The sequence below is a fragment of the Physeter macrocephalus genome, chromosome 2, assembly GCF_002837175.3.
Source record: "Physeter macrocephalus isolate SW-GA chromosome 2, ASM283717v5, whole genome shotgun sequence".
NCBI lineage: Eukaryota > Metazoa > Chordata > Mammalia > Artiodactyla > Physeteridae > Physeter > Physeter macrocephalus.
This window is the reverse complement of record NC_041215.1, coordinates 47,733,665-47,758,591: the sequence shown is the minus strand read 5'-3', so window position 1 is coordinate 47,758,591 and position 24,927 is coordinate 47,733,665. Positions and strand designations below refer to the sequence as shown.

Here is a 24,927-nt window from a genome sequence, read left to right as displayed (position 1 = left end):
ATTTTTTTTTTTTTTTTTTTTTTTTTTGCGGTACGCGGGCCTCTCACTGTTGTGGCCTCTCCCGTTGCACAGCACAGGCTCTGGACGCGCAGGCTCAGCAGCCGTGGCTCATGGGTCTAGCCACTCTGTGGCATGTGGGACCTTCCCGAACTGGGGCACGAACCCGTGTCCCCTGCATCGGCAGGCGGACTCTCAACACTGTGCCACCAGGGAAACCCTAAGCCAATGAATTTTAAAAATTAAAAACTAGCAGTGGGAATGGGCAAGTGGAATTAGGGGATTAAGAGGTACAAACTCCTATGTATAAAATAAAACAGCTACAAGGATATATTTTTACAGCACAGGGAATATAGTCAAAATTTTATAACAATTTTAAATGGAGTATAATCTATTAAACTATTGAATCACTGTGTTGTACACCTGAAACTAACATAATATTGTAAATCAAGTATGCCTTAATAAAAATAAATTTAAAAAATAAATAATAAAGGAGGTATACATCACTGAAGTCACATCACTCCATAACTCTGCCCAAGTTTCTCTCAGTTGTTGTTTAAATAAATATGTCTTTCTAACTAAATATGCCAACAGAAAGCTTTTAGAGGTGCCTTTTAAAGTGTGGGAACATTGAAGTATGACAGGTGTCGGATGAGTCACTTATTTAGGTGTTGGCATTCCTATTATAGAGATAAAGAAACTCATCAGGATGCAATTGGAATGAAGAGTTATTTAAAGATCACTTTAGGGTTTTAATTACAGCAAAAGCAATGTTGACAAATCAAAATTACACTTAGCATTCAGCAGTTATATCTCCTTTGAAGACTCAATAATGAAATGTTCTGCAACTTTTGTAGATGGTATAATTGAGTTTTATTGTAGCAATCAGTATTTTCCCCACATAACCATTTTTAGCATGTATTTTTAGCATGCTAAGTTGTTGTAAATGTATTACTTTGTGCTAAAATTTCACTGTACAATAAAATTTAAATAATTTTTGGTTAGATAGGTGAATATTTAAAATATATTCTAGCATCAAATATTTGCCTATTTTTGTTTGAGCCTTTTGTTTGAATAACAAAAACTAGTTAAAAATGTCTATTAGAAACTATTGATTCCATCCCCTCCCCATTATTTTAAAATTGTGTCAGATATGTGGATGACTAATGCTTTGAAAACTTAATACAAAATTAAATGCATGTAAATGAAGTGTCTTTCAATCACAGTACTGGTGATGACTTTGGGTAGATGGACATAGATAGCAAGGAGAAGTGAAACTAAATTTACTGAAGAGTAAATTTTGGCTGAAAGATATTCAGGTATGATGTTATTAACATTTAAAAATCTGATTTTTGAAAATACTTTGAGGCTCAAGGGGGGAGAAAAGGAAAGTAAAAGAGTTCCTGCCTTCAGAACTATTTTCTCCTGAAGTCTTTTTCAGAAAGACTAATGAAAAATTCAGTAAGTGTCGTATTAGGCATCTGCCTATATCTGAATGCAAGCCAGTAATTACCTGGTAGTTACTAATGAGCTACTAACAGTACACAGCCTGACTTATGCCAATTTCACAACCAATGAAAAAAGAGTCATTCATTTGCGATGTCTGTAAAGAGGAATAGGATGTTTTTACTCCTTGCATTGTCCCCATAAAGACATAAAAAAGCTGTGGTTTTCTAGTTGCATATTTGGAGGTGGAAAATGAGACTATTATAACATTAGTAACTTTTGTATTAGTTTGGCCACTGACCTCTCTTCTCTCTTAACCAGACTAGTATTATTGTTCTCATTTATTCTTTTTATTAAAACTAGAGCCAGAGCTCATCAAAAGAATGGGATATGCCAGTCATGACAAAGTAATCTGAGAGTATAAAGGGCGTATGAAAATTTCAGAATTAACGTTTTTCTTTTAATAAGTCAAAGTTAAATAATGGAGAAAAACTAAACCATGAGTATCACTTTACAGTTTAGAAGGTTTTTTCCCCCAAACATGTTGTGGTTTAAACCATACAGCATTTCCATAAATGAAGCATTATTTTATTACTTGCCCAGCCTAAGAATTTCTAAAAGTTCTGAATTCTGTGCTCTAAACGATAGATCAGATTACCTCTGAGGGACATGTAACTTGCAATTTGCTTGAGAATTTACATCTGTCTTTCTCTGCTACCTCTTCTACCCCAATCCACCTTCTTAACAAGTCCAAGCACTACATCATAAAATTTTAAAAAAAGAGAGAGAATTAGTCAATTTGCTATCTTGGGAACATTTAGGTGCACTCTTAGTTACCTGAATCTTTCCCTAATGCCTGTGTATATTATTCTACTGGTTTTTACTCCAATAAGTATATAATAATATGAAATAATAATACTGTAGAATAGTATGCGTACTACTGGATAACTGAGAGAGACAGTTAAATCACAGTTTCATTGTTCATTTTTAAAATTTCTCTGATTTCTTTATTTTTTGATCTGCCCATTCATTCCTTCATTCATTCAACAAACATTTACTGTTGTCTCTTTCTGTGCCATGCATTATATGAGGCCCTGGAGTTACAAAGCTGAATAAGTCCCTGCCTTCAAAGTACCTATAGTTTAGTGGGGGGAAAAGACTAATATGAAGGTAAAAACATAAATTAGATTGGGGTTAGCAGTATATGTACAGTATTGCCAAAATGCAGGCTGGATTAGGGAAGTGTTTGATGAAGTGATGGGATCTTTGAAAAATCTGAAAGATGTAGGACAACTCTCCATATGGGGAAATGAAGGAAGGATTCATCACACAGAGGGAACAGCATGTGCAAAAATGTAATAGAGTCTTGAAACAGTATGGGGTTTACACAATTTGTAAACTGGAAGTTGTGTAAGAGGAAGATAATGACACTAGATGAACAAGGGCAAATTGGGGCCAGATTGTGACAGGCCTTGTATGTTAAGTAATTGGGAATTTATCCTAGAGGTCATAGGGAGACATTGATGGCATTTAGTTGGTAGAGTGCTATTATTAGATTTGACAGCAGCATGGAAAATGAAAGACCCTGGAAAGGCAACCAATTTAGAGGCTGTTAAAGTATTTTAGGAGAAAACACTTGAAGTGATTATAGCTGTGGGAATGGGGATAAAGTGTTACATTCAATAGTTATTTAGCAGAAAGAGGAAAGATCTGTAAACTTAAAATAGCAGAAATATTGGTGGTTGAGCTGCAAATATTAAGTGAATGATTTATATTATTATCTACTTAGCCAGGGGGAAATAACTCACAGTTTGGATAACTTATGAATTTCAAATATATTTGTACATTTTTTAAAGGAATAAAAAGTACCAAACTAAGCATAACTTAGAGATTCTTCTTGAAAAGCTCTGTCTTGATGAGAGGTACATTTATTTAACAGAAGGGTCAACATCAAAGAAATTCTAGGGATATGGTTAAACATTCTTTATCATATATTTCCCTAAAAAGCCTTTCTGAATACCTGATAATTTACCTAGAAGAAAGATTGCAAATGAGTGAATCTCTCTCCTCCTACTATTCCTTGAGATATAAAATAGGTCCAGTGAGAAACTTGGCATTTCAAAGTGTTCTCCAGATAGAAATGCTCAGTTTTTAAGTTAAAATCTGTCTTTATACAGAAACAGAATGATTCTAAATATATTCTAAACACAATGATTCTAAATAATAATATTCTTCTTGTAGGCCTGTATTTTTGGGACTGATTTCTTACCACTCCCAAACCACAATCCTCCTCAGAGAATTTTAGGCTTTGATGTTGGATAAGAAGTTCTGAAACTTTGTTGGAGCACAAATCTTTGAGTAAAAGGATCTTCTCAGACTGGAGAAAGAAAAACCCTTAGCATCTTAAAAGAAGCTTGGGGAACCTAAGGATGAGGGTGGGTTGGGGTGGGATCCACTGTTAGAAAGCTTTTTCACCCTGAAATGTATGTGTAGCTTCACTGGGTCTCAGTTGCCTCATCCATAGAAATAAGGGTATTGGAAAAAATGGCATCAAAGGGGAATTCCAGAACTAAAGTTCTAAGTCTCCCAGTTAGGTGGATCACTTTAGAATTTTTGCCAAATCCCAAAGTTTTAATTTCAGGTTAGTCTCCCATTTAAGTCTGTGAGGGGTTGAAAATTTGTAATAACCAGATTTATTTCCTTAATTAAAATCTCAAATTGCCTATCCAGTCCTCAGTTCTCCCTGATTATTACTGCAAAAGTTATTAATATCTTTTAAAGTTGAGTACTTGTGAGCTTACCAAATCAATAAGAGAGAAGAAAACATATGTTCCTGAGCATGATGTTGTATTAGATGTTTTGCATGTATGATTTATTATTATTATTGGCTTTCAGTGGAAATTTTCTTAGCTTAATACTGTGGAACCATCCATTACTTAATACTGGAACCATCCCCTTATAAACTCATACATTTATTAGAAGCCTACTGTGTTCAAGAAACTGCTTGATGCAATACATGCTTTTTTAGCCATTCCATCAGTGAACACTATGAGATGTGTCATCAAAGCCATTTTGCAACAAGGAAATAAATTTAAAGAGATTAAATAACTTGTCTAACATCAAATAGCTCGTAGTTAGAATTTGAACCCAGATCTAACTGATTCCAAAGCCTTTTCCATTCTCCACAAGGCCCCCTTGTTTTTGAAAAGATGACTAACTGAAGATTTTCTGTCTGCTTGTTATAGTTTCTAATGGCAACACTTATAGCATAAACACACACCTATACATATAAAGGTATAGCCATACTTGAATTTTTTCAGATTAATATAAATAGACATAGATAAATTGCAAAATATATGAGAAATAAATAAACAGAAACTTAAGCCATTAGAACATAATAACTGTAAATAAAAGAGTATATCTCATTAAATCCATTTTTTTTGTGTGTTTGTTTATTTGAAGGTGTGAAGAGAACAATCATGTTGCTTAAAAATGTACACCTTGCTTTAGTGGGACATTTTGATATTTCTGTTTTCTCTTTCCAAACTAACTTTATCTCCTGTCTATGGGAAAACTTCTAATCTTATTTGAAAATTTATGTCACAGAACTCCTGATATTTGAACACAGCAAAGATCCTTTGTCATTAATTTTATGCATCCTGAAAGTATAGCCTTCTCTAATGAAATGTTTATAAAATAGGTTACATTTTATAGACATTTCTGAGAAAAATTTAAGCCCTAACTCTGCATATCTTCCTTAACTTAGAGATTTTCTTTTCCATTTAATGAAAAGAAAATTAAATACCAGAAAATTATATTTAGATCACAATTTCACTCTGACTGCTTGTATCAAAGCACATAAATTCAGATTTATTTTTCCTCATTTTTTTGTGAGTTGCCTTTGAACTTGAGATAGAGAGGTAGTTTTTTGACAAAAAGACTGAAAATACTGTGTAAACTGTAATAACAAAAGGGTGAGCTAAGAAAAACATTGCTTGACCTTGAGTTTTAAAATTTATTTCTTCTAGTATTTTTTTTTCAGAATATCCTTCGAGTCACTGAATAATTTAACCTTGTGTTAAATCAGTCGGCCATGTACATATTTTATCCAGCACACTGGAAAAATATACACTCATAACTGCTAATTTCTCAGAAAAGTAATCATTGGGCATGATTCTAAACTATAACTTATCACTGAACTTCTATTTTGTGGAAAAATTCTTTAAAGTTTCATGCTATTATGTTGACTATGACTCTTCATTTGTTTCTATACTCCTAGACCTGAAGATACTCATATTGAAGTTTCAGTATTGTATTGACAGTCCAACACTTTAGTTTGTTTATTGCTCTGGGAATCTAGTTTGTGTTGTGAGGAGGCAGTTCTGTGCTTGGATTTAAAACCCAAATCATAACCCATGCAGTGATCATCTAATCAATGTTGGGAAAAGAATCCAGATCTCAGCATGCTACTGGTGAAATAGCAAAAATATATTTAATGGGTTTTGTTCTGAGGGGGAAAAACACTGAAAACGACAAAGGGAGTACTTTGTGCTCATATATCCTGAAAGTCAGTAGCTGTTGCATTTAGGTCTTTAGAAAATGTAAATATCCACCAAAGCCCACTGAAAAAAGAGAGAGAATCTAATAAACACCACCATCCAATTTTACAATATTCTAGAGTGTTTCTTTCTTGGTAAGATAATTGCATTTTAGTACTTTTGAAAAAAAATTTCCTATCATTCACAGTCCGTGACAGTTGACTTCACAGGCTATTTTATGCCAACGGTGTTGATGTGCTGCTGTTTACAATACAATAAAAGTTAATGGAAGGGAGCAAAATAAAATTCAGTTACTATAGAAATGTTCCTGAACCAGTCAAATAAATTGAAATTAACTGCCATTTCTGAAAAGTTTTAGAATTTCAGTGTCAATCATCTTTTATTTTTGTCCCTTGAATAGAACATGTTATGTTAAATTGTGTATATGTTTAAACAGGTTATTATTTTGCAAATGTCACATGCGTTCCATATACTTTTTAAAATATAAATTTAAAGTATTACCCTAATATGAGTTTTCAGCCACTTTCAACAGTGTTATCCATCCCAAATATGACATGGTGCAGCATTGGGAATTAGTAGCTTTAGTTTTTGGTTAGGTTACTCTCTGATTTAGGCAAGTTGCTTTGCCACACTACAGTTCAAAGTTCTTACCCACAAAATAGGACTTCTAATCAATCAGTGATTTTTTAACATTTCTTAAAGGAATTGACTGAGGTTGGAACTGGGGGAGAAGAGGACTATATAATCAATTCACTCACTTATCCCTAGTTATTCCTAGGACTACTAGAACACATTTGAAAATGCTTGTAATATGTTACACTCTTTTCTGCTTTTATTCTAGAAGCATATTTATAATTATAGGAATGTGGGACGACCAGATACTAAGTTCATGTAAATGGCTCTACTTGATATCTGTTCCAAAGGCAAAGGGCTTTTCAAACTCTTCAGCTTTCATTAGGATGCTCTAAAAAACACATTCCTAATGCATATGTATGTAGAATGTCATAACTTATATTTAGTACTGATGGTCAGCTCTGAAAATACATTTCCAAATATCTATGAAGGTTTGTATCACCAGTAGAAAAGTCCAGAGAGTTTCAAAGCAACTGGAATATATCTTTACCAAGTGCATGAAACAGTGTTGTTTTATTTACTTCAGAGATTGAAGAGCAGTGTCATCATCAAGAGACGATATTTATAGGCACAGTCTAGTTTTCAAAGTAAATGAACTATAATTTACATTGTAAACTTATAAATCCTCCTATTCATTAGCAGAAATACTCTTTTTAGATATTAAATAGTAAAGTGACCATATATGACCTTATATTATGAATAATTTAAAGATATGTGAGGGAAGGGAAGGGATTAAATTATATGAAATTGAATATTCCTAATCTATGTAGAGAGTGTATGTGATTTGAGGTGACAAGGTAGACAAAAAAAGGCAAGGAATACCAGAAAAGGGTAGGCAAAGGATGCCTTCTGCCTTTTAATAATGGCTTTAATTTAAAGAAGAGCTCTAAATAATTTCTATATTTTTCCATCATACATTACATTTATTTCAAAAAGTTTCACATTTAAGTGTCCCAGTGTAAACTACTGCATTAAGGAAGGACATGTAACTTTTGTCTGGACATTTGATCAGTGTCAGTATTCCAAAGGCAGCCTCATATAATAGACGCTCAAGTAGCATCAGCTCATATCTGCTATGTACTCTGACATATGCTGAATGGAAGACCTTTAGTTTTCCTCCTCTTCAAGGTTTCAGTGATGGATGAACTTTTTGAAAGATCATATTTTTTATTGGAAAAAATAAATTTTGAACATTTTATCATCATGTTTGGTGATGTTGACTATTCTTAGTGTTTCTACCATTTGATAATGTTTTTATTGATTTTGAACAATGGATTTTGGATCCATTTGCCTGAAACTTTATTTGTAGTACTGTTTCCATTAAGCAGGGTTGTATCAAAGAGTAGGCAGGAAAAAATGTTCATGTAAGCAAATGTTAAATGGAATATTTTTTAGCCTGTTGTAGATGGTTCTGAGGAAATAATTATTTTTTAAAAATCTGCAAACACTAACACTGAAGGGGATGCCCAATTATGGACAAAGAACAAATGTTCTTGGCCCTAAGGTTACATAAAGCATACTCTTTTTGATGGGGCGTTTGTAACTAAAGCTACTGACTCAGCAGTCATTCCCTGGAAATTAGTATACTATGGCCATTTTCCGCTCCACCCACTCTTCTCCATTACTCTCTATAAACTAGAAACCGTTATTCACCCACGTACTCACCACTGTCATGAATCTTCCTCTTTCTTGACATGTTAGATCACTTTCTTCCATCATCTAATTTTATCATCTGTTACACTCCTTTTGTAGCCTTTGATTAATCTCACCTCATTTTTTGAATGCTAATTGTTTTTCTTTGTTTTATATCTTCCTTTTTGGTTTTCATGTTCTACTACTTTAATTCCTGGCTTCTCTACATACCTTATTGTAAATTAGACTTCTAGAAAGATATCAGGGAAAATTGTTAGTGTCAAGGTCTTTCAGAATAGAGGATTAGTGAGGATCCTGATCTTCTCTTCTGAAGACAGATGTTTCAGTCAGGCTAAATAGTTTGCACAGTACTGCCTAGGGAATGGCTGTCATTGGTGGTTTTTGATCAAGGAAGAGAGATGCGAGATAGAAAAAATATTGGAAATATTTACTGGAGGGAGTTCTAGTTATTCTATCTTTGCCTCTTTGCCATGCTCTGTATGCTAGAAGGCGGACTTCTGTGGACTGCATCACCCTGGCTCTTTTACCTTCCAGCCTCAGATTGGATTTAAACCATGGGAAGCATTGGCAGGAGATTAGATAATGGAGGAAGAAAGAGGCCAGAATATTTATTTATACCCTTTCCCTCCATGACCAACTACAGTGTTTAGCAGTGGCTGAGTTCCTCCACCAAATGTCATCTGCTTTTGGTAGGTGGCTCTATTTCCTTAGCTACAGCTTTCACCAGCTTCTGGTATCAGATCTAGGAAAGAACTTTATCATCGGTTTCTTAGCCACACCTCTGTAAATAATTAAGAGAAAAATAGTATAACCACTTGCGTACATATAACACTGACTTCTTTCAATTAAATTCTTTTCAATTATCATTTAAAAACGTGTTCTCTGTTTACTACAGGAGGTTTGGCTGCTACAAAAAAAAGGTTGGAAGAGTTTAAAAACAATGAGAAAAATTAGACTAATTTTGCAATTTTTCAGGTGTGAGGGAAGGTGAGACTACTTGGGACAATTACACCAAGAATAAGAAAAATGGGAAAGTCTTTAAATATATTAAAAATCAAAAGATGATAGAATCTAATATTTTATTTAATATGCTTCTTAACTTTAAAGTTTTACGAGATTGTTTCCAAACTGTCAGCCGTAGAGTGAGGGTCAGCTTGACTTTACTGGATCATTCAGGTGTTCCAAACAATACATAAATTCTTTATAACTAAAAGAAAAAAAATCAATATTCAAGTTACTCTTATCTTGATTCCTTCATAAAAATAACTACTGAATTTGGTGGTTGAACTTTGTTCTTCTTTTGAAAATATTTATAATAATTTTTAAATAACAAAATTAAAAATTGTTCCATATAATATTTTTAAATGACATTTACATCCTTGAAGTAAATCTTCAAGAAAAATCAGAAAAAAATATGGCATTAGTAGTAAAATTTCTATATAAGTACTAACCCACTGGGCAAAGCTATGTTGAATCTGCCATTATCCCAATGTAATATCTTATCCAAAACACCAACTATAAGATTTTAACTCAACAAAAGATGAGTACTATGTCATTGGTGCATTTTGTTCTTAAGTATTTAAACTAGGTTAGTCCCAAATATACAATTAGATTGGTATTATCCAGGAATATACTTGTTTAGCATGATAAATGATATCCCCAAAAATGAATAATCAAGAGTATTATTGCAATAGAGTATCTCTAACTGTGAGGCAACAGTTAAGCTGAAAGCATATTCTGGATTTCCACTTTTTCTATTTATCATAATTACTAGGAACCTTACCAGGGTAGCATCCCACTTGACTAAAAGAGAAAAACTCCACAGAGTATTTCTTCGATTTATTTTTTGCCAAATATCAACTCCTTTCTTCTGATACATATAGTCTATGAAATAAAAATTAGGAGCCTAGTGCTTGAGTGGAATGCTGGAAACAGTACAATAAATACTGCTGTTGTACAGAATAGAGGCCTAACTACAGAAAGCAGCTTTAAAATAGGCTTTAAATATATAATAAGTACCTGTTAAACTGCAGCCCACACAACTGTTCTGTTTTTAGTGTTGTTTTTGCATGTCTACTGAATACCTGTAAAATGAAAGTTTCCCTACATTTATTTTTTGCATTTTTCTTTTAATCAAACAAAGGCAGTCTTATGTATAACAGGGGGCCATATTATTTTCCTCTTAAAAAATGATAACCATTATCATTCTGAGAAAACATTGACTACTTTTTCCATAAACTCAACCATGTCTTAGTAAGAATTTGTGTTAAATATTTCTCACATATACCATCACATTTCATGTTTATATTTTATATATATTTTGTCTATTGTGTCAGCTCCACTAACTGCCAAATTACATCACAAGATTAATCTTTTTTGTTGCTATGTATTATATGTATGTATATATAATACATGTATATATATTATGCATATATATTACAGATATGTTACATATACACACATACCTAATACACACACGCATGTGTATATACACACACATAGATGTACATATATACACATATCTATAAGGTGAAAATAAGTGTATAAATAGAGATACAACCAAAAATAAGCAATTTGGGGCTTCCCTGGTGGCGCAGTGGTTGAGAGTCCGCCTGCCGATGCAGGGCACACGGGTTCGTGCCCTGGTTCGGGAGGATCCCACATGCCGCGGAGCGGCTGGGCCCGTGACCCACGGCCGCTGAGCCTGCGCGTCCGGAGCCTGTGCTCCGCAACGGGAGAGGCCACAACAGTGAGAGGCCCGCGTATGGCAAAAAAAAAAAAAAAAAAATCAATTTTATTTTTTTCATTCTGAATCAGGAACGTTTCCCATACCAAAATATATTTTGCTTTGGCTTGGAACATCTCATTTACTCCCAATGTAGGTTGAACTCTTTGTGTTGATGGAAAAACAAACACAGCATTCATTCATTTATACTTATCATTTGTCAGTTACCATATAGCAGTTTTTTCACAGAAACTTAAGCAGATAGTCAAATAACTCTTATAAGGAGATTTTAGGTCCTAAAGAGGAAATGAGGCATACTGCCAAGTTATGAGTCAAACCCCAGAAAAGGCAATATGTAAAGATTCTTGTTTGTTTGTTTTGCTCTCTTTCATTTTACTTGATTTTTATTGGCATTGGTTGTGGTGTTAGGGAACACGTCACTATCTCTTAGAGAGTAGCTTGTTGGAGCCACTATAATGTTACAGATGTATGAGACTAGATTTCTTTTGGTTAACATAGTTGGTGTTTTTACTTCATTTCTTTTCTCTAGAAGGAATACTCTGGTGGTTGTGTTTGATGCTTGCTGTTTGGGAAGTAAGTATGTTTACCAAATGAATGGGCTTGGAATAGGCTTGTATAAAGACACTAGTGGTAGTCCTGTTTTTCTTTGTCAGTATCGAATAAGGAATTGAATCAAACAGATTCAATTCCTGTGAAAATGGACTACTTTTCTTCACTTTAACCTCACTTTTCTACATTCTTTGTACATCCAGCTATGTGCCAAAAATAAGAGTTCATTTTTCTGATCCCTATACACTTATATTGATTACCTGATAACAGAGGGTTTCTGGTGGCCAATCACTACAAACTTAGAGATAGCAAACTTGCCCTGTGCTTAAATTGTCTCATGTCTGAAAATCATATACAGTGTAATTGCATTCAAGTAATTAAATAAAATGATTTTCACATGGAGCTTATGAAATTAGTCCCATTGTTTTATATACTTGTATTAGTTTGCTAAGGCTACCACAAACTTGGAGGGTTAAGCAGACAAAATGTATTTTCTTAGTCCTGGAAGCTGGAAGTCCCAGATCAAGATGTTTGCAGGTTTGGTTTCGCCTGAGGCCTCTCCCTTTGGCTTGTAGATAGCTGTCTACTTGCTGTGCCTTCACCTGGCCATTTCTCTGTATGTGCACACCCCTGGTGTCCCTCTCTTCTTGTAAGAGAAGTTATATTGGATTAAGGTCCCACTCTGAAGACCTTAATTTAACCTTACTTACTTCTTTAAAGGCCCTATCTTTAAATACAGGTATATTGGGGTATAGGGCTTCAACATATGAATTTTGAGGGGACACAATTCAGTCCATAACCACACTTTACCTTACTAGGATGGCTTTCTTAAAGGCTAGTAGGTAAAGTGGCAAAGAACTCAGCAGCCAGCAAATCTGATCTAGATTCAAATACCAGCATCTTCATTTACTAGTTTTTTCCATCCTCTCTGGTCAAATTACTTGTTTTCCAAATCTTAGTTTTCTTATCGGAAAGTGAGGTCAACTGTTTCATGATAGAGTTGTTTTAGTATTAAATTAAATAGGTGTACAAAGTTGATACGTTACTATGGGGTTTCTCAATCTCAGAACTATCGATATGTGGGCCTGATAATTCTTCCTTCTGGGACCAGAATGGCCTCCCCAACCCACTAGAGCCAAGGGCTTACTTTCTGGCACCCATGGGCTGAATAAATGTCAGCTCTAGTTATTGAATAGTTCAACAGACTGTGCTACTTTTGAGATGCTAATAGGACAGTTCTTACAATAACTTCACTTTTTGTACAGAAGTTAATTGAATCTCTGGTGGACTGACATTATTTTAAAGTGATGATTAATTTTTGAATCCCTATTTAATGATGTAATTACTTGCTTGGCATCTAAGGAAATCTGAGTTGAATGTTTCTGAGACTTTCATTTTTTTCTGAGGATTTTTATTTTATTTTGAAAAGTTTCAAACATACACACATGTTGAAAGATTGCTGTAATGATCACCTATTACCAAGAGTCACCCAATTGTTAACATTTTGCCACATTTGTTTATCTTTCTGGAATGAATTTATATAGCCAAAGGGGGAGAGTGGGCATAGTTTGCATAAATAACTCAGACATGATTCATTCTGGTAAAATGTCCTACTTTTCATCTTTCTTTATTCAATTCTACTTATCATTGTGGCAGTGGGCTCCATGTCTGGGAATTACATGGATAATTCAGTTTGAGTATCTGCATCAAGTGTGCACATCTGGATTTTTCTTGTTTTTTTTATATCCTTCATATGCATAGTTTCTCTTCTGAGATGGATTTCTGGCTAGACACTACATTATTTATAGTAGTCAATGGCTTAAAGTGTCACCCATTTGAAGGAGTCTTAACTCGTTTATTTCTATATTTTCTGAGTCATAGTGAATTCTCTGATCACATTTGGCCCATCTGAGTAAAAATAACAAATTGGTAGATTTAAAATTTCTACTTCTAGTTAACAATATAAATTTACCCAGCATTTTAAAAATAAGGCTGTAAACCTCCCTAGAAAAAGTGAATTATATTTTAAATTTTGATAGTTTTTCAGTTACTGCTGAATGAGGAATATGCCAAACATAAATTCTGTCATTATGTTCTAATATATAAAAAAGTACATATTACCTGAATTATAGTACCTTTTCTCATTAACAAACATTTTGCAGAATTTCTAAAAGTAAATCTAAAAATTTATATAGAGAAATATATTGGAATGTTTGTGCCAATTAGGGAATTTCAGTTTTCTTTATTGATTGCTTTTTTTTAAAAAAATTGAAGAACCTTCTATCACATTTTAAAATTATTTAACTCCAAACCACCAAACAAATTTATTACATCTTATTTACCAGATAGGACCCTGGAATCTCTTGAAAGAAAAATTTACATTTGTGAAGCTCAATCTACTGTTTACATTTAAACCCAGTCCTCTAATGAATGTATAATTATAAAACAATTTTAATCTGCAACAAAGCAGTTTTATAATTGTTACATCTGCATGATGCATTGTTATTTGTCACATTTATATTTCACCATCCCTATCCCAGCTTATTTTGCAAGCAAAAATACTCATAAAATCTCAGTGACTAAAATGGTTAATAGTAGCCTTATAGTCACTCTATCTCCAGGTAGATAGACATTTCATCCTGGATATATAATTTAATCCATTTAAAAGTGGGAGAAAGCAGTACAATGACCTGTGGATTTAAGGAGGATATAAGTTAGAAACAACTGATGGAGATATACATATATATATAATTTTTAAATGTTGGATGTTATTTGTTTCTGGTGAAGCAGCCATTACTTGTAAGCAGGATTGAATTCATTTTCTTCCCAGTGGTTGAACCAATCTAAATCTGAGCAAAGCAACCTCCTGCGCCGGATCCTGCATTCTCTTAACCGGTAATAAAGAACCTTGCCGGCCTGACAGGTTGTCACAGCAATTATTCACACGAAGTTCTGTAGCAGTTGTATCTGTCAGCCCATGTAATATTGAATATTTTAACTGGCAGTCTTCCAAGACTGAACATTAATCTTACCATCTCCTATTACAGTCCCTAATCAAGATATTCCAGGGGTGATTGCACTAACATTGTTTGAAGACTACATCTACTGGACTGATGGGAAAACCAAGTCACTCAGCCGTGCCCATAAAACCTCGGGAGCAGACAGACTCTCACTGATTAACTCATGGCATGCCATCACAGATATCCAGGTGTATCATTCTTATAGACAACCTGATGGTAATTATTCTTTCCATGATTTCCATAAGTGCATCAACATCTTTTAGTAACATTCCATTTTTGTTTCCTTTAAGGTTAAGAGTAAATTTATTTTTGAGAAGGGTTACCAGATTTGACTGCTTAGCATAATTGTATAGAGTAAATTCAGTTGATATCAAATACTGCTGTTAAGGGATATGGTTAGAAGCTCAATAATAGTACAAGAATTATTGATTTGTTGAAATCGTATTAACCTGAAATGACATTAATACATGTAGTTGGAGAAGTGAAGACTGCACTCTTAAAATCATTTATTTACAAAATAGTTATAGGATCCTAGTTTCTGGACTGCTAGGTGAAAGGAACTGTATTTATGTAGCTCTAAGGCTCTAAAAATGAGAACTGTATCAAGTTTGCTTAAGCATACGTCTAGTAGGAATTCTATCGGGCCATATGGAATAAAGTTTTGATTATTTTGCTACCCACTATACTGTTACATGTAGATCATCATTTCATTATTTTATTTTACATTTATATTTTTAAACCTGTGTATATACTCATCCAAAATACTTTTAGTCTCTGTTTGTTTTTCTGATGGACACTTTTTTCCTACTAAAATACTTGCTATTGTGGAGATACATTCTTAAAATTATTTAATGATAAAATAAATGTCATAGGATGATGAGTAGAATTTTTAACAAAATAAAATTATATTTATAATCTTGATGAGTTCTTGATTACAACGTTGTATTCAAATACAAGTTTTGAAGCTTAAATGTCTTTTCTCTCATCCCATGTTATATTATTGGTCTTGATTATCCCATTCTGTTGTTGTTGTTTCTTTCTCATCTGTAGTCTCCAAACATCTCTGTATGACAAATAATGGAGGTTGTAGTCATCTGTGCCTTTTAGCCCCTGGAAAGACTCACACCTGTGCATGTCCCACCAACTTCTATCTTGCAGCTGATAACAGGACTTGCTTATCCAACTGCACAGCCAGTCAGGTGAGTGGAGGTCTAGAAATCATTTCATGGCATGTATGGGCAAGTTGTTATAAAGGTTTTGCCTGTGTTTTGTTTATTCACGTAAACCGTTTTTGAAACATCATTTTTTTTGTTTGGCATAGCATTAGATAAACATTCCATACATTATAGAGAGGGTCACAGAGTAAGGGAAAAGCAAGTTGATGCATATTGTTAAAATGGGAATTTAGGAAGTACGTGTAGAGGTTAAAAGGAAGACAAAAACAAAAATGAAAACCATTCTTACACCGATCCACACAGAATAATGGTGCAAATCATGAGCAGGCATAGCAGAATCATCAGGGGAGATTTGACCTATTCCAAGATACCAGGGTGATTGAGGCATAGGGTTAAGACTAAGATATATGCAGTTTAAACAAAGAAAAATGTCTTCCTAGATAATCTGCTCTGTATCACCATCTCTACCTCTCTGTCATTCTTCAGAGTAAGTGATATGGAAAAGATAAGTTTGTAAAAAGTAATTTTCTAGATATTTTTATTGAAAAATTATATGATCTAAATAATTTCCTTCTGAAATCTCTTTTTCTTCAAAATGTAGTTATTTTCAGTGAAGCTATTTCAGAAGTTAATTTTTCTACTTAATGGTAGTTGCATGGACTTTATTACTTTCAAACTGTGGACAAAAGTCATATGACATTATAAAATTTAATTTTTTATGTTTGAGTAACTATCTTGTTTAAGATAAAATTGTAAAGGAAATCATGTGATTTGTTTTTTTAACATGACTAAATTTATTCTTAGAATTCTGTGTTTTGAATTTGCTGGTTTTCCAATTCTAGCAGTGATATCATGGCAAGAGACTGACTTTCTCTTAGAGTGTGCTTATTTTCAAAAAGAGAAGCTAATTCTAGCTCAACTTGCCTCTTAAGTTATGACTATGAGGACCAATCAATAAAGAACTATATAAATGAAAAAGATCCAGCCTCTTCCAGGAAGCAGTATGTGTAGTGGTTAAGGGAATAGACTCTGAAGCCAGACTCACTTTGATCATAACCCTGACTGCTTTAAATAAGCTGAATTACCTTGGCTTTGTTACTTAACTACTTGATGCCTCAGTTTTCTCATCTTTTAAATGGGAGTGATAATATTTCCAGGCCACTGTTATGAAGATTACATGGGAAAAGTTCCTGGGTCATAGTAAGTGTTGTTGTTATTACCCTAGCCCTCTAGTGCAAGTAGAATATACTTGAGTATGTGTGCAATTAGTGTGACCTGCCATCAGGAGGTTCTGATGTCTAGTTGAAAGCACAGGTCACAGACTCTTTTTTCTTTACAACTGTGTTGTTTTAATTATACTCTCCTAATATTTATGTGAACAAAATTCATTATTTTTAGAGAACTAGAAATTTGTCACTATGGGAGGTAAAATAAGCAAACTGGAGGTAAAATTTAAGGGAGAAGTCACATCTTTAAAATATTTTTAATTATAATTTCTGTTAATTTTGTTTAGTTTAGACAGATTTTCAATTTAACCTCTGGGTTATTCTGAAATAACCTCTGTTCTCTTGATTTGGAGCAGACCAGGGTCACTCTGTTGAGGCCCAACACTGAGGCTATAGGTAACTTAGTGGAAATGACACCTGCCTAAGCCCCTTACAGTGTGGTGAGCCTCATTAGCTGACTGGAAATAAAGTAAAGCCAAAGGACGTTTGACACACAGGTGAAATCTCAAACAGCAGGACATAGGTAGTAAAACATCAGCCTCACTGTAGTCATAAAAGGAATAAGATGTTTCAAATTATTAAATAGAAAAACCTAGGATTGTATGTATTTAAAGGCAAAAAGTCTGATCACTCAATTAAATGAAAACTTAAATCAACCTAGAAAAGTATTATTCACATAACTAAATTACCTCTCAATTTGGTATCGGTGATAACATGACTAAAATACTTATAATTTTTCATATACCCCCAATAGTGTTTTGCATGAATTTTAAAAAATCAACAATAGCAAGACAGTACAGTAACAACAGAATGTTGTGGATCAGATATCTTTGTTTTCAATACTTCCTGAAAAAAACAGTTATCACTTCATTTGTCTCATTTTTAAGAAAAAAGTTAATGAAGAGTAACATCTCAGCTAACACAATCAATTAGTGGTTATCCCTGTAAGCCCTGTGGTTTATGCAGTCATTTTATCTCCAATTCTTTTCTGATACAATGGGAGGAAAAAAAGATCTACTGTATGCTTCTTGGAGAAAAGTCAGTTCATAGCAACAATTTTTCGTGAGGTAGATATTGAAATGAAGTGAATAATTTATGTACTTCAGAATCATATCATTAAGCATTCTGATAAAAAATATTGCATTTTAAATTTATCTTACTAAGGGATTTTGGGTTTATCAGCTAATTACTGCAGCCAATGATACACCCCCAAATATTATTGAGTTTTAACAAAATAGGTAAATCACACCAATAAGAATTCTATTAGGATTGGAAATGAACATATGAAAATCTGGTAAAAATCAAGGTTAGGTCCAATTCTTGTGGCACAAATCATTTCAAATATTACATTTAAATCATTTTAATTAGAAAACTATAAAAGTAAATTTAAAATGAATTTACTTATTTTTAAGTGGAGACTCTTCCTGTTTTGAGTAAACTTCACTATATGTAGGATTTGCATTTTATCCATGTATCCACTTAGTAGACATGCATTTAGGAGTTTCTTTATAGCTTCTTCTTGTGGGTGATGATTGCAGTCTGCAATTTATTTTATGAAGATATTAGTCTTGGAGAGCATTTACCATGAAGAATGTTTTGTATTTATGTTTAACATTTATCTTTTTAAAGTTACTATATTTAAGTATGAAAAAAAAGCCCAGACACATAATAGAAGAAATCTTCCTCTGAGAGTAATGAATAAAATGTGGATTAGCATAAAGAGTAATAATAAATATATTTTACCCTGGCCTTCCCTTAACTCAAAACACTTTTATGTCCTTATTAAAAATGAAATGGTGAGCAAAATCATTGTGTCATCTATCATTCCAACAGTGGGTGTTTATTTAAATCAGAAATATTCAGTAAAATTAAAAATATGTGTAAATAATATGTAAAATTAAAAATATTTTTAATATTAAAAATTTAGATATTTTTCAAATCTTGATTGGAAAGACTTTGAATATACTCAGGAGACTTGAAATCATCTTACTTATATACTTTGATATACTGTAATGACTGGAAATGTTTAATGTTCAGGGCAATTGCTTTCAGAGTAAGCCTTATATCCCCAGACAATCACTATCTATCAAAGTAATATTTTTCTTTTGGTAATTTACGAAAACCACAACAAACATGACCACAGGCTAAGTAAATATGGGAAAATCAGTTGAACAGGGAGATCTTCCCTTGGATTCACAGTGCTCTATTCCCTCTTACAGTGCCACTGGCAAAAAAATTACTCTCTTATTTAAAATATAAATATAAATAAATAAATAAATATAAATATAAATATATATATATAAATCTATATAAATCTACCCTGAATCAGCTCCATGATATCCAGACAGGTTCAGTAAAGGCTAGCATCACATTCTGTCTTACTTGAAGACAGTAACAGTATTTTAAATGAACAAATTTTTAGCTTGCTAATCCATTTTCGTTAGAGAAAATTGAACCTGGGTTATATATTTCTCTGTTACAAATCTGCCTGGCATGCAACATGCTAAGATAAATGTCACCTTGCTTTTAGTCACTCACATGAGAATTACAGCAAAAACACTTCAAAAAGAAAATGAATACATTTTAGAAAATATCTAATATTTTCAATTTCAGAAGAAGAAAACAATTTGAAGTACTAGAAGAAATCTACTAAATTTAACTATCGCTTGTTTTTATTCCTGACAACTATTTCAGATGCATGTGCTCTCTGTATGGAAAGTGTGATTTTCTTTAGATTCTTCTATCTTATGAGGGTACATTTGGAACTGAATGTTACTGAGAAAAGGATAAGTTTGTGGTCTGAGATCTAAGATTGGCTGAGCTTTCTTGGTCACTGTGTATGGTTGGCCAGTAGTGAAGTTAGCAGGAACAATAATTCAAATTAATTAAATTAGTTAAATTAATTCAAATTAACTAAATGAATTCAACTCAATACCTCTTCCCGGTATCTCTGATGATTTTTAGCCCTATTCAGTCTTCAGCAAAATTTTTCTGTAGCCGGCCAGGTAATAACTATTTTAGGCTTTGTGAACCACGTGGTCTGTGTAGCAGTACTAAACTGTTGTGGTGAGAAAGCAGCCGTAGACAGTAAGTAAATCCATGAGCTTGTCTGTGCTCAGGAAATCTCAGCAGGTTTTCCTGAACACTGTGCTTTCCTGGATCGTCATTTTGCTGCTTGTTGTGCACTTATTCCCTATTGTGGAATGCTCTAAGACCACCACAGTTCACATGTGCAGAAAGAGAGTAGGCTAGGCTGCTCTGCCCTAGTGAGTTTTAAAATATCCATTATATATGTGTAGCGTTCTTTAATCTTTTTTTTTTTTTTCCTTTTTTTCAAAGTTTCGTTGCAAAACTGATAAATGTATTCCATTCTGGTGGAAATGTGACACCGTGGATGACTGTGGTGATGGATCTGACGAACCAGATGACTGTCGTGAGTACACTGGCAGATGCAGGAATTTAGAATTTAGAGCTCCTTACATCCCAGACCTGAAAAATTGAAGCTAGATCTTAAGTATTGCCTTCTGATAGCTTTCAAAAATTGAAACAGAAAGGTTTTATGTCAGTAGTTAAAAATACAGCAAAAATTGTTGCAATGTCTTGTGTATGTCTCTGATCACTATTACATCTACAATGACACCATCAGCACTTTGTATTAGTTTTCTCTTTCTCAATTTTTTTTTTACTTGTAGAATAACTAAACTCTTCATGTAGCAATCAGGAGAGTAAAAATCAGCATGATTTTGACTTAAGATATCATTAAATCAGAAGCAAAAATGGGCAAGTTTCCAGAATGCCACTCAATGACTGAAATTTTGACTTTAAGGGATACAGTCCTTCAACTTTTCTGTCAGTATTAAAATACTGAAAATTCTTTAAAAGTCAGATTTTTCCAAAGTAAGTCATTAGTTGGCTGTTAGTCAATTTAGTATGCTCTTAGTAGTTGCCTTAAAGTGACTACCAATTATGTCTTGACATTTGACTGTCATTGGCATGGTTAGGTGCTATTTTTTTAAGCTATCTGGTAACCTAGGTTGTAATGGACAATCAGCAGACTTTTCCTTGTTAGCCTTTTATAGTTCATTCCATGGGTCACTCTAATACTGTCCTGTCAACTTGAAGATGCTTGTAGTCAATCATGATAATTCCCTCAACATCCCAGTAGATGGTTGCCTTGATTTGGTCTTGACAATTGAGTTCAAGATCCTTAGGCTTGCACTAAAGAAAGAAGTATACTGTCTTAGTGAAAGCCAGCTACTTTCTGCTACAGAACTTGCCACCACATAATTACAAAGCTGTTTCAAACTTAGGACTTCTAGATAATTACTTGGATGAGCTGTATTCCACCTCTCTGGTCACTACCAAGTATATCAAACATTTGAAGTTTTTTCACATATCTCATTTATATGTTTAAAATCAGTAAATAATATATTCAGTGAGAAGGAAAAAGTTGTAAAAGTCATTGCTTTTCTAATATTATTTTTCTATTTCTGAAAGGTCCATTGCTCTTTGATGTTTTTTTAATAAAGTTTTTGTTTTCACTGTGATGGACAATATATGGAGTAGTATCTGTATGACATAGGTATACTATTTTGCCTGAATTATTCTTAAGTTACTGAATTTAAAAAAATACCAAGGAACAAGAAATTATGGTGGCCAGTGGAGATTTACACAATAAAATTTATTAATTTTCTCACAATAAACTGTTCTGTGATATAGTAAAGTAAATATAACTTATTTTTGTAATTTATAGAAATAAGAATGAATGTGTTACTTTAGTTCTCATATTAAGATGACCTTTCCTGCCCAGATTTACTAAAGTGTTTTTTGAGGAATTATCCCCATAATGACCTGCAGACAAAGTCAGTAGCACCCAGTGCTCTCCCTTCTAAAATATTTACAGCTCCTGAACTCTAATTTTAATCTTGACTGCAATTTCATGCTGTAACCAAACTAATATGAAAAATTAACTACAGCTTTAGTATAACACACTTTTTACATTTACCCACTTTCAGAATATTTGGTGAACAAATATAACTTTAATGTCTTTTGAAGGGAACCAAAGAGGCATCTGGTATCTAAGAGTCTCTGTATGATCCTTATCCTAGTTAAATACCAATACTAAGTGTTTTTATTGGTGACATTATCTCTGTGATCTTTTAGTAAATGATCTATTTCTTGGAGTTGATGGGATAACAGCTTGAACATCTGTAGGCATAACACTTTATTTTGAGAGTCATGGTGAGGTGGAAAATGATGTACGTGTGTCTGTCGAGTGTTTAGACTTCATTTTTGAGTAGCTGCATCATCAAAATTTGCAGGTATTAAGAGCCACTGACAGTACCTATAATTTCACCTGAAAAAGCAGAAAAGCTTGATACCAGGTTCACATACCTTCAAACTGCAATAATGTTATTTATGCAAATATAGTTGAGTGATGCATCAAGAATTCTCTGGCATCATAAGTTTGTAATTATATTTCCTATAACACTATAATGCACCAAGGATCATTCTAGAGACACATTTAAAGGTCACATAGGCTTCCTAGTTATTTAACAGACATTGGAACTCCTTTAATATTTACAACCCTTCTTACGGAAAAGTTTTGGACAACCTCACTTGTAATGGACAAGGTGACTGTGGGGATGAGGAAGAGGAAAGGGACTGTCGTAAGTCACCTCAAAATGTTCTGTTCTGTCTTACTTCTGACTCCGAACTGAAATTGGTCTAAAAATTACTATCCATACACCGTAAGTTCATAAAGTGTTGAAAAATACAACAGCAATTATGCTCAAGGAAATATTAAAGGAACTTGTATATGAAGCAACAGGAAATAGAGGAAATGCATGTTTAGATCATGAGAAAATTAAGTATCGCCCAGTTTAAACATTTAGTGTGATTAATTAATAAATGTTGTAAATTGAAGGTAAATGACGTTCAACATTTTAGAACTCACTTCTATGGAAGCCATGCATATATTGAGAGTTTTTTTTTCATGTTAAGAAAATTTTAATTAATATTTTAATTATAAAAGCGTAATTTATCTTCCAAAGAAAGTTCAAAATATAATTTATTAATGTTTGATTGACCGATTTGAACTAATAAACAGCATACTATTAATCTCAAAATCAGTGATTAGTAACACACATTAGGATCATCAGTGAAAAGATAAGTGTTTATTGCAAGTTGTGAGAAGACTTCAGAGTCAGATGTGGATTTAAACTTCAACTCCGGCACTTGAAACTTGTATATTCTTGGGTGAATTATTAGAATCCATGAGACTTACTTTCCTCATTTATAAAATGGTCATGGTGATCCCAAGGTGAGAAGTTTATAATGAGATTCAATTAGTAACTATATGTGAAAGAACCTAGCCCAGTGCATGATACAAAGTAGATATTCAATAGATTCTACTTTATTGTTATTATTGCTTAAATAAACTCAAAGAATATAGAAAAAACTGCTTTACCATGTAGGAGATATTTATTATAATAACATACGTATGGTATATAAAAATCTTTACTAGTTATGACATTGTCCTTATATATTAATAAGATTATAGGAATAAATATCTATAATTCTGATTTAAAATGTGATAGTTATAGAAAGTATTTGCTTTAAGGAATGCTGGGGAATATGTATTGAGGGCAGATGTTTCTCTCTTAACACATTACAGGCAGCAAAGTGATCAAAGAAATAATTTTTTAAGTGATATTGGAATAACTTTTTAAAAAAATTACAATGAATTGTGCTCTGCCACTTAACCTCTCAATACCATGTCTTTGAAATGAGGAGACATTTAAATGTTTTAAATATATATATTTATATTTATATGTTGTTAATATCTTTCTTCTTACTGTTAGTTTATAAAATCTAATCTGGAGGCCATCTGAGCTGCTCAAAGCTTAACTGCACATCTGAAACTAATAGCTCTCTGGATGTGAGACATTCACATTGTGCTCTAGGATATGTTTAATATAATAATGTAATAAATATGTTGAATGTCAGAAAAGCTCTGTTTAAGAAGTCATGAGCTAAGATTGTCATTCCACGATACCTATATGTTTCCTCCTCTAGCGGAATTTAAATGTCAGCCAGGCCGATTTCAGTGTGGAACTGGGCTCTGTGCTCTGCCCGCTTTCATCTGTGATGGAGAGAATGACTGTGGGGACAATTCTGATGAACTCAACTGCGGTAGGTGATTACATTCTTAACTAAGGAACATGAATCTACTTCTTAAGTGATTATGTCTGCCCTGATTTAAATTCAGACACAGGCTTTAGCCCACATTTTTTGTTCTCTCTTTTAGACACACATGTCTGCCTCTCAGGTCAGTTCAAGTGTACCAAGAACCAGAAATGCATCCCAGTAAACCTCAGATGCAATGGGCAGGATGACTGTGGGGATGAGGAAGATGAAAGGGACTGTCGTAAGTCACCTCCAGCTGTTCACTCTGACCTCTGGCTCCCAATTGAAACTGGTCTAAATATGATTATTGTTCACCATAAATTTATACAGTGTGGAAAATATAACTGCAATGATGGGCAAATAATTCCAACTAGATGTCTATTGGGATGGTTAAGAAACTCTGTATAAAAATATATAGAAAATTAAAACATGGGTGATCTTTACTTAAAAGCTACCTGGAGATTTTTACAGACATGAAAAAACATGCATTCATTCACATCATCCTTAAGAGAAGCAGCAAAAACAAATTACAGGTGATTATGGTGCTTTTTAAAAAAATATAGATTTTTTTTTACATATTAAGTAGCTGCAGGTAATTTTCTTCTGTTGATTTAATTAGTTACTTGAAATCAACTCCTTTTTAATTAGAGATTTAAAAATCTGAACAAAATAACCTAACAAAATCACTTGTTAAAAACTGTAAGTGGGCTTCCCTGGTGGCGCAGTGGTTGAGAG

At 33.3% G+C, this 24,927-nt stretch overlaps 1 protein-coding gene across 1 annotated transcript in view; it reads left to right on the top strand.

Moving 5' to 3' along the window:
* LRP1B (LDL receptor related protein 1B) overlaps positions 1-24,927 on the top strand; it is a 1,933,320-nt gene that overhangs the window by 1,701,522 nt on the left and 206,871 nt on the right. The window contains exons 61-65 of the mRNA XM_024122386.1: positions 14,631-14,819; positions 15,654-15,802; positions 20,344-20,437; positions 24,082-24,198; positions 24,314-24,433. Of these exons, the coding sequence (XP_023978154.1) occupies positions 14,631-14,819; positions 15,654-15,802; positions 20,344-20,437; positions 24,082-24,198; positions 24,314-24,433 (669 nt within the window). The remainder of the gene's footprint in view (positions 1-14,630; positions 14,820-15,653; positions 15,803-20,343; positions 20,438-24,081; positions 24,199-24,313; positions 24,434-24,927) is intronic.